The 15000-nt window shown below is 46.1% G+C and overlaps 1 protein-coding gene across 1 annotated transcript in view; it reads left to right on the top strand.

Moving 5' to 3' along the window:
- The window catches only part of LOC115118421 (slit homolog 1 protein-like), a 330419-nt gene that overhangs the window by 243428 nt on the left and 71991 nt on the right, over window positions 1-15000 (top strand). The window contains exons 10-13 of the mRNA XM_065002621.1: window positions 3986-4057; window positions 13421-13492; window positions 13587-13658; window positions 14450-14593. Of these exons, the coding sequence (XP_064858693.1) occupies window positions 3986-4057; window positions 13421-13492; window positions 13587-13658; window positions 14450-14593 (360 nt within the window). The remainder of the gene's footprint in view (window positions 1-3985; window positions 4058-13420; window positions 13493-13586; window positions 13659-14449; window positions 14594-15000) is intronic.

The raw sequence follows: 15000 nt of genomic DNA, 5'->3' as shown, positions 1-15000 counted from the left end.
AGAGTCTTTAACAGGAGTGGCCTGTTATTCTAGGTGTCTTGGATAGTCTTTAACAGGAGTGGCCTGTTATTCTCGGTGTCTTGGAGAGTCTTTAACAGGAGTGGCCTGTTATTCTCGGTGTCTTGGAGAGTCTTTAACAGGAGTGGCCTGTTATTCTAGGTGTCCTGAAGAGTCTTTAACAGGAGTGGCCTGTTATTCTCGGTGTCTTGGAGAGTCTTTAACAGGAGTGGCCTGTTATTCTCGGTGTCTTGGAGAGTCTTTAACAGGAGTGGCCTGTTATTCTCTGTGTCTTGGAGAGTCTTTAACAGGAGTGGCCTGTTATTCTAGGTGTCCTGAAGAGTCTTTAACAGGAGTGGCCTGTTATTCTAGGTGTCCTGGAGAGTCTTTAACAGGAGTGGCCTGTTATTCTCTGTGTCTTGGAGAGTCTTTAACAGGAGTGGCCTGTTATTCTAGGTGTCCTGAAGAGTCTTTAACAGGAGTGGCCTGTTATTCTAGGTGTCCTGAAGAGTCTTTAACAGGAGTGGCCTGTTATTCTAGGTATATCGGATGGTCTTTAACAGGAGTGGCCTGTTATTCTAGGTGTCTTGGAGAGTCTTTAACAGGAGTGGCCTGTTATTCTCTGTGTCTTGGAGAGTCTTTAACAGGTGTGGCCTGTTATTCTAGGTGTCCTGAAGAGTCTTTAACAGGAGTGGCCTGTTATTCTAGGTGTCTTGGAGAGTCTTTAACAGGAGTAGCCTGTTATTCTAGGTGTCCTGAAGAGTCTTTAACAGGAGTGGCCTGTTATTCTAGGTGTCTTGGAGAGTCTTTAACAGGAGTGGCATGTTATTCTAGGTGTCCTGGAGAGTCTTTAACAGGAGTGGCCTGTTATTCTAGGTATATCGGATGGCCTGTTATTCTAGGTATATCGGATGGTCTTTAACAGGAGTGGTCTATTATTCTGACCCTGTTCTTAAAATACACAAGGCTCTGAAAAACAAATAAATACCCTTTAGGTGTTCTGAATTAAGGCTAAATAAAATATAATATTCCTGTTCTGAATTAATGCTGAAATACTGTGGTACCGGTGTGCCTCATTCCCATCAGGCCACCTCAGTTTGGTCCCAATACCCAAACTCCCCAACTCCCTCTTCCCAAGCACTCTCTCTAGGCCCATTCATATTTACCAGCCCAAGCCCTATCCCAGGCCAATCCCACAGCCCCTGCCCTGGCCACAACCACAACCAGAACCCCCTACACCAGGAAAAGCCACAGCTCCAGCCACAGCTCCAGTCTTGGCTGTTAACTATAGGTCAGTTCACAGCTTTTAAAACAGTCCTTAATGAGGCTCAGAGGGGTTAGAGGACTGGATCAGGGCTGGACAGAGACAGCTGTCTCTTGCTCTGCCACACAACCACTCAACCACACGCAAACCTGCAAATGCTCAGACACACACACACACGCACACATACATACACACACACGCACACACTGGCAGCCATGTTCACACACACACATACATACACACACACACACACGCACACATACATACACACACACGCACACACACACGCACACATACATACACACACACACGCACACATACATACACACACACACACGCACACATACATACACACACACATGCACACATACATACACACACACGCACACATACATACACACACACACGCACACACTGGCAGTTACTAATACGGTTCAGAGCCCCTTACTGACTACCTCTTGAGGCCTGTTTCTCCTGAACATCTGAGACTGAGTACAGTACGTCTGGTACTTTCAATCTCCACCAGGATATCTGTGTGTGTTTCAGAGAGAGAGAGAAAGCAGTGCCACACTACTGTGATGTCTGAAGACACTACTGTGATGTCTGAAGACACTACTGTGATGTCTGAAGGCACTTCTGTTATGTCTGAAGGCACTTCTGTGATGTCTGAAGGCACTTCTGTTATGTCTGAAGGCACTTCTGTGATGTCTGAAGGCACTTCTGTGATGTCTGAAGTCACTTCTGTGATGTCTGAAGACACTACTGTGATGTCTGAAGACACTACTGTGATGTCTGAAGACACTTCTGTGATGTCTGAAGGCACTTCTGTGATGTCTGAAGGCACTTCTGTGATGTCTGAAGACACGACTGTGATGTCTGAAGGCACTTCTGTGATGTCTGAAGGCACTTCTGTGATGTCTGAAGGCACTTCTGTGATGTCTGAAGGCACTTCTGTGATGTCTGAAGTCACTTCTGTGATGTCTGAAGACACTTCTGTGATGTCTGAAAACACTTCTGTGATGTCTGAAGTCTTCTGTGATGTCTGAAGTCACTTCTGTGATGTCTGAAGACACTTCTGTGATGTCTGAAGTCTCCAGCATCGCTGTCACGTGTCCCTCCTCTCACACACCTGTGTACAGACAGATTGATGGACGTGTGGTTGACAGATTGATGGACGTGTGGTTGACAGATTGATGGACGTGTGGTTGACAGATTGACGGACGTGTGGTTGACAGATTGATGGACGTGTGGTTGACAGATTGACGGACGTGTGGTTGTGTCTGACTCTGAGTGCTTATATGACCCAGACAGGGCAGACAGTTCTCTCTCCAGTCTTCATGTTTCACTGTGTACCTCCACTGTGTTCCTCCATGTCTCTCCATGTACCTCCACTGTGCTCCTCCATGTCTCTCCCTGTACCTCCACTGTGTTCCTCCATGTCTCTCCCTGTACCTCCACTGTGCTCCTCCATGTCTCTCCCTGCACCTCCACTGTGTTCCTCCATGTCTCTCCCTGTACCTCCACTGTGTTCCTCCATGTCTCTCCCTGTTCCTCCACTGTGTTCCTCCGTGTCTCTCCCTGTACCTCCACTGTGTTCCTCCATGTCTCTCCCTGTACCTCCACTGTGTTCCTCCGTGTCTCTCCCTGTTCCTCCACTGTGTTCCTCCGTGTCTCTCCCTGTACCTCCACTGTGTTCCTCCATGTCTCTCCCTGTACCTCCACTGTGTTCCTCCGTGTCTCTCCCTGTACCTCCACTGTGTTCCTCCATGTCTCTCCCTGTACCTCCACTGTGTTCCTCCATGTCTCTCCCTGTACCTCCACTGTGTTCCTCCATGTCTCTCCCTGTACCTCCACTGTGTTCCTCCATGTCTCTCCCTGTACCTCCACTGTGTTCCTCCATGTCTCTCCCTGTACCTCCACTGTGTTCCTGCATGTCTCTCCCTGTACCTCCACTGTGTTCCTCCATGTCTCTCCCTGTACCTCCACTGTGTTCCTGCATGTCTCTCCCTGTACCTCCACTGTGTTCCTCCATGTCTCTCCCTGTACCTCCACTGTGTTCCTGCATGTCTCTCCCTGTACCTCCATTGTGTTCCTGCATGTCTCTCCCTGTACCTCCACTGTGTTCCTCCATGTCTCTCCCTGTACCTCCACTGTGTTCCTCCATGTCTCTCCCTGTACCTCCACTGTGTTCCTCCATGTCTCTCCCTGTACCTCCACTGTGTTCCTCCATGTCTCTCCTTGTACCTCCATTTCTAAAGGAAGTTGGCAGCACCTGATCAATTACCATGGGTCTGTGATAATGTATGACTACTCTGCTTTCTTTCTATAGTGATCTCTTTTGGTTTACTACCTAGTATCTACATCTCTCTTTTCTCCATGTCTCCTTCTCTCTCACTCTCTTTTCTCCATCTCTCCCTGTCTCCATCGCTCTGTATCCCTGTCTCCATATCTCTGTCTCCTTCTCTCTCACTCTCTTTTCTCCATCTCTCCCTGTCTCCATCGCTCTGTATCCCTGTCTCCATATCTCTGTCTCCTTCTCTTCCTCTTGATTTTCTCCTTCTCTCTCTCTCTCTCTCTCTGTTTTTCTCTCCTTCTGTCTGTCTCCATCTCTTCGTCTCTCTGTCTCCATCCCTCCCTCTCTCTGTCTCAATCTCTCCGTCTGTCTGTCTCGTCCTCTCCTTCTCTCCATCCCTCTCTTTCCTCCCCATCTCTGTCTCTCTCTAGTCGCCTGGAGCAGAATGGGATCAAGTCAGTCCCTCCCGGTGCCTTCTTTCCCTACAAGAAGCTGCGCAGGATGTAAGTATGTACTCTCTAGGGCTGACACACTACGTACACTTCCTCTAGGGCTGACATACACTACGTACACTTCCTCTAGGGCTGACATACACTACGTACACTTCCTCTAGGGCTGACATACACTACGTACACTTCCTCTAGGGCTGACATACACTACGTACACTTCCTCTAGGGCTGACATACACTACGTACACTTCCTCTAGGGCTGACATACACTACGTACACTTCCTCTAGGGCTGACATACACTACGTACACTTCCTCTAGGGCTGACATACACACTTCCTCTAGGGCTGACATACACTACGTACACTTCCTCTAGGGCTGACATACACTACGTACACTTCCTCTAGGGCTGACACACTACACTTCCTCTAGGGCTGACATACACTACACACTTCCTCAAGGACTGACATACACTACGTACACTTCCTCTAGGGCTGACATACACTTTCCTCTAGGGCTGACATACACTACGTACACTTCCTCTAGGGCTGACATACACTACGTACACTTCCTCTAGGGCTGACATACACACTTCCTCTAGGGCTGAAATACACTACGTACACTTCCTCTAGGGCTGACTGACATACACTACGTACACTTCCTCTAGGGCTGACATACACTTCCTCACGTACACTTCCTCTAGGGCTGACATACACTACGTACACTTCCTCTAGGGCTGACATACACTACGTACACTTCCTCTAGGGCTGACATACACTACGTACACTTCCTCTAGGGCTGAAGTACACTAACTACACTTCTTCTAGGGCAGAAGAAAACATGTAAGTACACTAGCTGTAGGGCTGAAGTATTAATGCAAGTATATACTCTCGAGGGCTGAAGTACACACACTTCCTTTGTTGCTGAAGAACAGATGTACTGTAAATACACCAGGTTTAGGACTAAAATAACATAACTGAGTGCAATCCACTTAGACTCATTTCACAACCCAGCCTACTGCACCTATATGAAAAAATAACTGGTGAAATGTTGACAATGTACTTTGTTGTCGGGCCAGAGGGCACAGGGGTCCAATCAAAACAGAATTAGTCAATCTTACCTTCTTATTTTCATGTCACAACCCAAACCATTCCAAGCCTACATCAGTGTCACCATATGAGCTAACGTCAAGTCAACATAGCTACTAGAACTAACGCATTAGTAAACCCGCTACAATCATGCAGTACAGTGTACAACTAGTAGTTTAGCAGTTACACCCGTAGGCCCTGGTGGCAATACATTTATAAAACCAAAAGCTTACCTTGACTTGGAAGGGTTCCAGTGTTGGATAGCCATAGCCAGATAGCTAACATAGCATCCCTCTGTTTGAGCCAGGTTTTTGAGTAGGCTAAACTAGCTAGCTGCATTGGCTAGCTAAGTAAATTGAAGTGAACATTGAATTTGAAATATAGCTAGCTCTCTCTTTGAGGCAACTACTCACCACATGTTATGCACTGCAGTTCTAGCTAGCTGTACCTTATGCTTTCAGTACCATATTCTCTGATCCTTTGATTGGGTGGACAACATGTCAGTGCATGCTGCAAGAGCCCTGATAGGTTGGAGGACGTCCTCCAGAAGATGTCATAATTACTGTGTATGTCTACGGAAGGGGGTGAGAAGCATGAGCCCCCTTCCGCTGTCCTCCGGTTACACCGTGGTGCTACCCTACAGGGTGCTGTTGAGGCTACTGTAGACCTTCATTGCAAAACTGTCTGTTTTAATTGATTAAAGTGTGTCTGAGATCAGATGCTTATCCACGACTCTATTTTCACATGACAGGAGTGTGTCTGAGATCAGATGCTTATCCAGGACTCTATTTTCACATGACAGGAGTGTGTCTGAGATCAGATGCTTATCCACGACTCTATTTTCACATGACAGGAGTGTGTCTGAGATCAGATGCTTATCCACGACTCTATTTTCACATGACAGGAGTATGTCTGAGATCAGATGCTGTAACCTCCTACTAGTCTGACGCTCTATTTTCACATGACATGAGTGTGTCTAAGATCAGATGCTTATCCACGACTCTATTTTCACATGACAGGAGTGTGTCTGAGATCAGATGCTGTAACCTCCTACTAGTCTGGCGCTCTATTTTCACATGACAGAAGTGTGTCTGAGATCAGATGATGTAACCTCCTACTAGTCTGGCGCTCTATTTTCACATGACAGGAGTGTGTCTGAGATCAGATGCTGTGACCTCCTCCTAATCCAGAGCTCTATTTTCCAGGAAACGTCAGGCTTTTGCACTAGACACTTATTTAGCACTTAGTTTAACATTAGCCTCAAATGGGATCATTTCACATTTTAAAGACCACATGATGATTTCCCTTTAAAGACATGCAGTTGACTGGAGTTCACTGCACACACACACACACACACACACACACACACACACACACACACACACACACACACACTTTGTGGTTAGCTTGTGGCCAGAGATCTGTGGATCCTATTAACGACAGGCATTTACAGAAACAGCCTGTTCCATATGGACCATAGCCCTGGATTCCATTAATACACCACACACACACACCACACTATTCTGGGTTTTGATTGGCTAGCAGTATCGTCAACTCACTTCTGTCCGAATATCAATGGCTGCGTCAGGAAGTTCTAGAATGGAAACTTGAATAATAAGTTATGGTACTGTTACGAATCCCTTTTGGCCCGACAGTCTAGGGGGGATGTTAATGAGACCCGTAACATAACTCATGCAAATTATTATTGTGACAAAGTAAAAGTGTGCACGAAATAACCACGACAACAGAAATCTACCGTCAAACTCTAGGTTTATTTATAAACACACGGTAATGGGGGGAGCAGGAAAAGGGGCTGAGCTGGACCCAAGGAAAGAAACAATAAGCATCCAAAACACCCCTAAGCTAGACTAGCCTACTTTAACAACAGCTAACTAACTAACCAAAAATACAGTGGGTGGTCCGCCCAGTTCTAACTAGTGTATTTAACAAAGTTCACCTACGGGTAGTGTATGCCCATGGGCGACTTGTCTTGGTTTCCCCCTTTTCCCACCAGCAACAAACAAACACCATAACCAAAAACAATACTCACAGGTGATGACAAAGTGCTATGAGGTGCTTAAACAAAAGGTTACGACACAAAGCGAGAGTGAAACACAGAGACCTACAGACATGGCATTTACAGAGAGATTGCGCTAGAGAGCTAGAGATTGAGCTAGAGATTGAGCTCGAGATTGAGCTAGAACAAACAAATGATGGGGTTTTTAAACCATGGGGAAGGAACTGTGATAGGGTAGGAAATAGGAGGAGGTGTGTCTTCTGATTGATGATTGATTGTTGACTGATTGGGGAGTGATGGTTTTCACCTGTGAGGGGAGAAGGAGAGAAAAGAAACACACACACACAGGATACACACACACACAGGATAACTGTATCCATAACACTCCCACCCTTAAAAGAGCAACCCTAGGGGTTGCGACTACAGTATTTCAATGAATACTCACAACAAAGCAACAACCTTGCAAAACATACAGAAATCATTTTCACACACGAGACAAAGCATCTGCCAACACATTATCAGAACCCTTTTTGTGGCGGATCTCCAAATTATAATTTTGTACAATCAGCGCCCAACGCATAAGGCGCTGGTTCTGGTTGTACATTCGGTGGAGAAAAACTAAGGGGTTATGGTCAGTATATACAATCACGGGTAGGGCACTGGAACCAATATATACTTCAAAGTATTGCAGAGCCAACAACAAAGCAAGAGCTTCTTGTTCTATTGTCGCATAGTTTGTTTGACATTTATAAAATTTACGTGAAAAATAACAAACGGGATGATCCACTCCACTCTTGTCCTGCTGCAGTAGAACAGCACCAGCACCTCTGGCACTAGCATCTACCTCAAGTTTGAACGGTTGTTCAAAATCTGGAGCAGCAAGTACAGGTGTACTACATAAGAGTGCATTCGCTGATTCAAAAGCTCTCTTACAATCAGGGGACCACACAAATGATCTAGCCGGACTAAGCAAATCGGTCAATGGAGCAACTACCGCAGAGAAATTTTTACAGAAGCTACGGTAGTAGCCAACCATCCCTAAAAAGCGGCGTAGCTCTCGTCGGGTGGTAGGTGCAGGGAATGCAGTTATAGCCAAGACCTTGGCATCAACAGGGCGCACCTGTCCATGGCCAACCTCTTTACCGAGATAGGTAACAGTAGCCTTCCCAAACTCGCACTTTGCCAAGTTCAGGGTTAGAGAAGCAGCTGCCAACCGTTCACATACTACCCTTAGAGAGTCAACATGATCTGACCACTCAGACGAATAAATCACTAGGTCATCAAGGTATGCACTACAATTAGGAACGCCAGCTAACACAGAGTTAACCAGTCGTTGGAAAGTGGCTGGTGCATTTCGCATCCCAAAAGCCATGACTGAGTACTGTAGGAAGTTGTCTGGGGTCACAAAGGCAGAAATCTCAGAAGCACGTGAAGTTAACGGAACCTGCCAGTAACCTTTTAAGAGGTCTAACTTAGTTACATACTTAGCAGCACCAATAGTGTCGATACAGTCGTCCAGTCGGGGTAACGGGAACGAATCTGGCATTGTGACAGAATTTACCTTTCGATAATCCGTACATAACCTGGACGTACCATCAGGTTTAGGAACCAAAATGCAAGGAGAACTCCAAGGGCTTGAACTTGGCTTAGCCAGGTCATTCTCCAACAAATATTTCACCTCATCCCTCATTATCTTCCTCTTGGAAGCGTTGATACGATATGGGTGTTGCTTGATAGGTGTAGCATTTCCAACATTAATGTCATGTTCCAACACATTTGTGCGAGTAGGAACGTCATTAAAGAGACATGGAAAACTGTGTAGTAGCCTCACAATATCATTGGCCTGTCCATCCGTTAAATGAACCAGACCGGATTGGATAGACAGCAGCATTTCTGAGTTGGGCAATCTAACACACTGCTGCTGAGTATTGCGCAACTCCAAGCCATCAACATCATCAATATGACAGTCCACTATCATAGCAGTAGTAGCAGAGGAGACAGCAGTACCTTCCTCTGTTTTTGAACTCTCTTACTGTGTGATGGGTCGGGTGTGGTAAGCTTTCAACATGTTAATGTGACACACACGAGATTGGCGTTGTCTATCAGGAGTTTGAAGCACATAGTCAGTTTCACTTATTTTCTTTTCAATTAAATAAGGACCCGAGAAACGAGCTGACAGTGAAGATCCTGGAACAGGTAATAACACCAGTACTTGGTCACCTGGCTGTAGTGGACGAGAAACAGCCTCTTTATCATAGTGTCTTTTCATGCTCCTCTGTGAGGAAGACAGAGCTTCCTTTGCGAGAGCACAAGCTTGGTGTAGGCGCTCACGAAAGCGACTAACGTAGTCCAACACATTCTCATCTCTGGTACACAACTCTTGGGACAAGAACTGTTCTTTAAGGACTTTCATTGGTCCTCTCACTGTGTGACCAAACACCAGTTCAGCCGGGCTGAAACCTAGGGACTCCTGCACAGTTTCACGAGCAGCAAACAAAACTAGAGGAACTCCCTCATCCCAATCTTTCTCAGATTCCAAACAATATTTACGTAGCATAGACTTCAGTGTCTGATGCCATCTTTCAAGTGCACCCTGAGACTTTGGGTGATAGGCGCTTGACACACGGTGCGTAATTGACAAGGATTTTAACACCTGCCTGAAGAGCTTGGATAGGAAATTGGTTCCTTGATCGCTTTGTACCACCCTAGGTAACCCGAATGTCGTGAAGAATTTTATTAAGGCTTTACTCACTACCGGGGCTGTAATCCTTCTTAGAGGAATGGCCTCGGGGTATCTTGTAGCCATACACATTATCGTTAACAAAAACTGGTTACCCGATTTTGTCTTCGGTAACGGTCCGACACAATCAACCACCACATGCTCGAATGGTTCACCTATGACAGGTATGGGACAAAGAGGAGCGGGAGGAATAACCTGATTTGGTTTTCCTGTTATCTGACAGGTGTGGCATGTCCGACAGAACTGAGCCACATCTTGTTTTAAACCCGGCCAAAAGAAATGTCGAAGGATCCGATCATACGTTTTTGTGATTCCTAAATGACCAGACCACTGGTGATCATGAGCAAGGGATAACACATTTTGTCGAAAGGCTGTAGGAATCACTATTTGGTAAATAGCATTCCAATCTCCATCCGCGTCAACATGGGATTTCCATTTACGCATGAGGAGATTACCATCAATGAAGTAAGCCACGTTCTTCTTCTTCACATCTTCCAATGAGACAACACTAGAAAAACATTTAGCAAGCTTGTTGTCAACCTTTTGGTTAGCAATCAGCTGCTCACGAGTGACTGGTAACTGTATTGCATCAGCAATAAGTTCAACGTTCTTTGATTCTTTCCTGGGCTGTTTGTCAGAGGTGATCAGCTTCTCAGAGGTATCACACAATCCATCTTCTTGATCAACCTCTTTGAACAGAACAGTGTTCGACAAATCTATCACGTCACCCTCTTGTAGTGCCTGAGCACGAGTGACAGCACAAGCGGGGAACACATGTGGATAACTCTGTGCCAGCTCATTCGAGAGAGAGTGGTCACTTTTATCCAATACTTCCAATACGGGTACTACCTTTCCTCCGGCAATATCGTTACCCATTATAAAGGTCACACCTTTCACTGCCAACATAGGACGTACCCCCACTCTGAATATTCCACTGATTAACTCAGAGTGTACTTTCACAAAGTGCAATGGCACTGGGACAAAACCCATTTCAATACCCTGCACTAACACACTGGAACCACAGTATGTATCGTCAGATAAGGGCAACACATCAGACAATATAAACGACTGCGCCGCACCAGTATCTCTAAGGATTTTAACCGGTCGCTGAGACGCTTCGTCATTCGTTAGGGACACAAACCCCTCGAAAATTAATGGTTCATAACTGCGGTCGGGGATTGAGACTTTCAAACTACAGTTACCCTGAGGCACCTGTTTTGTTGCAGACCTCACAACTGTACGAATTAGAGCAACACCTGTTGGTGGCATGGCACGAAGAGGCATCCCTTGTTTGCGTTTAAGCAGGAAGCAATCATTAATCATATGTCCTACTTTATGACAATAGAAACAGGGACGCTCATTCTTCTGGCGTGCTTGATATACTACTGCTGGCCGACTAGGGCTAAAGATAGGAAACTCAGTGGCTCTACTCTCAGTTTGAGCCGAAAACACACTCTTGTGCGTCAACACACACTCGTCTGCCAACACAGACGCTTCTGCCAGGGAGGATACTTTCTGTTCGTTTAGGTAAACTACAATGCGTTCGGGTAAGCAATTTTTAAACTCTTCCAACAAGATTAACTCCCGGAGAGAGTTGAAATCAGTTACCTTACTAGCAGCATGCCATTTATCAAACAGATTTCCCTTGTCTCTAGCAAATTCCACATAAGTCTTACTAGAAGACTTTCTATGAGACCTAAATCTCTGTCGGTATGCCTCAGGCACAAGCTCATAGGCACGAAGAACAGTAGCTTTGACCACTTCATAATTCAAACTGTCCTCCAGAGGTAGCGCTGACAAAACCTCTTGGGCTTTACCAGTTAATTTACACTGAAGTAATAGGCACCATACCTCTTCACGCTCAAATACACAAAAATAGGAGTCAACCTCTGACTCTCTGAACAAAGGTACTAAGGCAACCTGCCTACTAATGTCAAACGTGTTTGAGGACACAGTAGGTGAGGACGGCTCACAAACAGGCACAGTAGGACCGGAGGCTAGCCTCGCTGTCTCTGCCTCCAGTTCCATCTGGCGCATTTTGAACTCCAACTGCCTTTGTTCTCTGTCTGCCTCAATTTTACACATCTCCAAATGCCGTTGTTCTCGTTCTTTTTCTGCCTCTATTTTGCACATCTACAACTGGAGAGTCTCTCGCCTAATTTGGGCTCTCTCTTCCACCTCCAGTTGGAACTGTGCTAAACGGACATCCCTCCTGGCATCACCATTTGACAGTGGGGAGAGTGGATCAAAACGGGACAATGTGGCTGGTGTTTTAGCCTCGCCCTCATTATCAGACACCAATGGGCTTACAGGAGCAACAACATCCGCTACAGGGGTAGTAGGCTCAGGCAGCGGTAACACAAGCACCTGCTCTTCCAACAAAACATTTAACACTAGCTGTTTAACCTCCGCCTTAACTAAACTCTGCGGAATCGATACTGACTAATGGTCAGCCAAGGTCATTAAATCAACTCTACGACATTTGTCAAAAACCTCCCACGAAGGGTTATCCAAAAAGGATCTCAAATCAAAAGTATTCATTTTACACTACTTCACAAGTGCCAAAGAAAATAGCAAACACTAATGCTACTTCAGCTATGACGCTCAACACTGAACTATACCACTACAACAATCTACATGAGCGGCATGGGTGTCAGTTATGACAGATCCCGGATGAGCCCCCACTTATGTTACGAATCCCTTTTGGCCCGATAGTCTAGGGGGGATGTTAATGAGACCCGTAACATAACTCATGCAAATTATTATTGTGACAAAGTAAAAGTGTGCACGAAATAACCACGACAACAGAAATCTACCGTCAAACTCTAGGTTTATTTATAAACACACGGTAATGGGGGGAGCAGGAAAATGGGCTGAGCTGGACCCAAGGAAAGAAACAATAAGCATCCAAAACACCCCTAAGCTAGACTAGCCTACTTTAACAACAGCTAACTAACTAACCAAAAATACAGTGGGTGGTCCGCCCAGTTCTAACTAGTGTATTTAACAAAGTTCACCTACGGGTAATGTATGCCCATGGGCGACTTGTCTTGGTTTCCCCCCTTTTCCCACCAGCAACAAACAAACACCATAACCAAAAACAATACTCACAGGTGATGACAAAGTGCTATGAGGTGCTTAAACAAAAGAGAGGTTACGACACAAAGCGAGAGTGAAACACAGAGACCTACAGACATGGCATTTACAGAGAGATTGCGCTAGAGATTGAGCTAGAACAAACAAATGATGGGGTTTTTAAACCAGGGGGAAGGAACTGTGATAAGGTAGGAAATAGGAGGAGGTGTGTCTTCTGATTGATGATTGATTGTTGACTGATTGGGGAGTGATGGTTTTCACCTGTGAGGGGAGAAGGAGAGAAAAGAAACACACACACACAGGATACACACACACACAGGATAACTGTATCCGTAACAGGTACTGTAAGGACTTAGTTGAGTCCTAGGGGTTAAGGGTTAGAGTTACAGTATGAAAGTTGGGCCTGGGTGAAGACAAGGCCTCCCACATTGAATGCCTCTTTAACCCCCGCCCCCTTTTCAACCCCCCCCCCCTTCAGAGACCTGAGTAATAACCAGATATCTGAAATAGCTCCTGATGCCTTCCAAGGCCTGAGATCTCTCAACTCACTGTGAGTCACTATAACCATAAGTGCATTTCTGATTTATTGTTGATTGATTGAGTCACTGATTTAATTAATTAATTTATCAATTGATCTTTTCCAGAGTCCTGTATGGGAATAAGATTACGGAGCTTCCCAAAGGAGTGTTTGATGGACTATATGCCCTGCAACTACTGTAAGTACACAGTGGCTACTCCTTGATAATATTCAGTTTACATTGATGATTGTAGGTAACATATTTCCCTTTTATTTTTTTTAACTCTCTTTCTCCCCCTCTCTCTCTCTCTCTCTCTCGCTCTATCTCGCTCTCTCTCCCCCCACGCCTCTCTCTCTGTCTCTTTCTCTTTCTCTCTCTCTTTCTACCCCCCACCCCCTCTCTCTCTATCTCGCTCTCTCTCCCCCACCCCTCTCTCTCTGTCTCTTTCTATCTTTCTCTCTCTCTTTCTCCCCCACCCCCTCCCCCTCTCTCTCTCTCTCTATCTCGCTCTCTCTCCCCCCACCCCTCTCTCTCTGTCTCTTTCTATCGTTCTCTCTCTCTTTCTCCCCCCACCCCCTCCCCCCCCTCTCTCTCTCTCTCTCACTCTCTCTCCCTCCTACCCCTCTATCTCTATGTCTCTTTCTAACTTTCTCTCTCTCTCTCTTTCTCCCCTCACCCCCCTCTCTCTTTGTCTCTCTCTCTCTCCCCACCCCCTTTCTCTCTATCTTTCTCTCTCCCCCCCACCCTCTCTCTCTGTCTCTTTCTATCTTTCTCTCTCTCTTTCTCCCCCACCCCCTCTCCCCCCTCTCTCTCTCTCTCGCTCTCCCCCCTCTCTCTCTCTTGATCTCTCTCTCGCTCTCTCTCCCCCAACCCCTCTCTCTCTGTCTCTTTCTATCTTTCTCTCTCCCCCCCCTCTCTCTCTCTCTTGCTCTCTCCCCCCACCCCCTTCTCTCTCTCTGTCTCTCTCTCTCTCTACCTTCCTGTCCCAGGTTGTTGAATGCCAATAAGATCCACTGTGTTCGGGCCAATGCCTTCACAGACCTGCAGAACCTCTCTCTTCTGTCTCTGTACGACAACAAGATACAGACTGTGGCCAAGGGCACCTTCGCTTCTCTCAGAGCTATACAGACGCTGTAGGTTACACACACACACACACACACACACACACACACACACACACACACACACACACACACACACACACACACACACACACACATACACACACACACAGGGGAGCTTGCACACACACACACGCGCACACAATCATAATCATGCATGCACGAATGTGGACACACACACGCACACACACACACGCACGCACGCGCACACACACACACACACACACACACACACACACACACACACACACACACACACACACACACACACACACACACACACACACACACACATTCTTCTCTGTCACCATAAAACATGAGCCAAACAGCTGTTTACTCCGTAATAACACAGGAATGGAAAGATGTAAATCCATCATCGTGACAATTACACACACTCAGGAAATTCAAACACACACACA

This window comes from Oncorhynchus nerka, linkage group LG16 (genome assembly GCF_034236695.1).
Source record: "Oncorhynchus nerka isolate Pitt River linkage group LG16, Oner_Uvic_2.0, whole genome shotgun sequence".
Taxonomy (NCBI): Eukaryota; Metazoa; Chordata; class Actinopteri; order Salmoniformes; family Salmonidae; genus Oncorhynchus; species Oncorhynchus nerka.
Note: the sequence above shows the minus strand (reverse complement) of the source record. Positions and strands in the feature narration are given on the sequence as shown.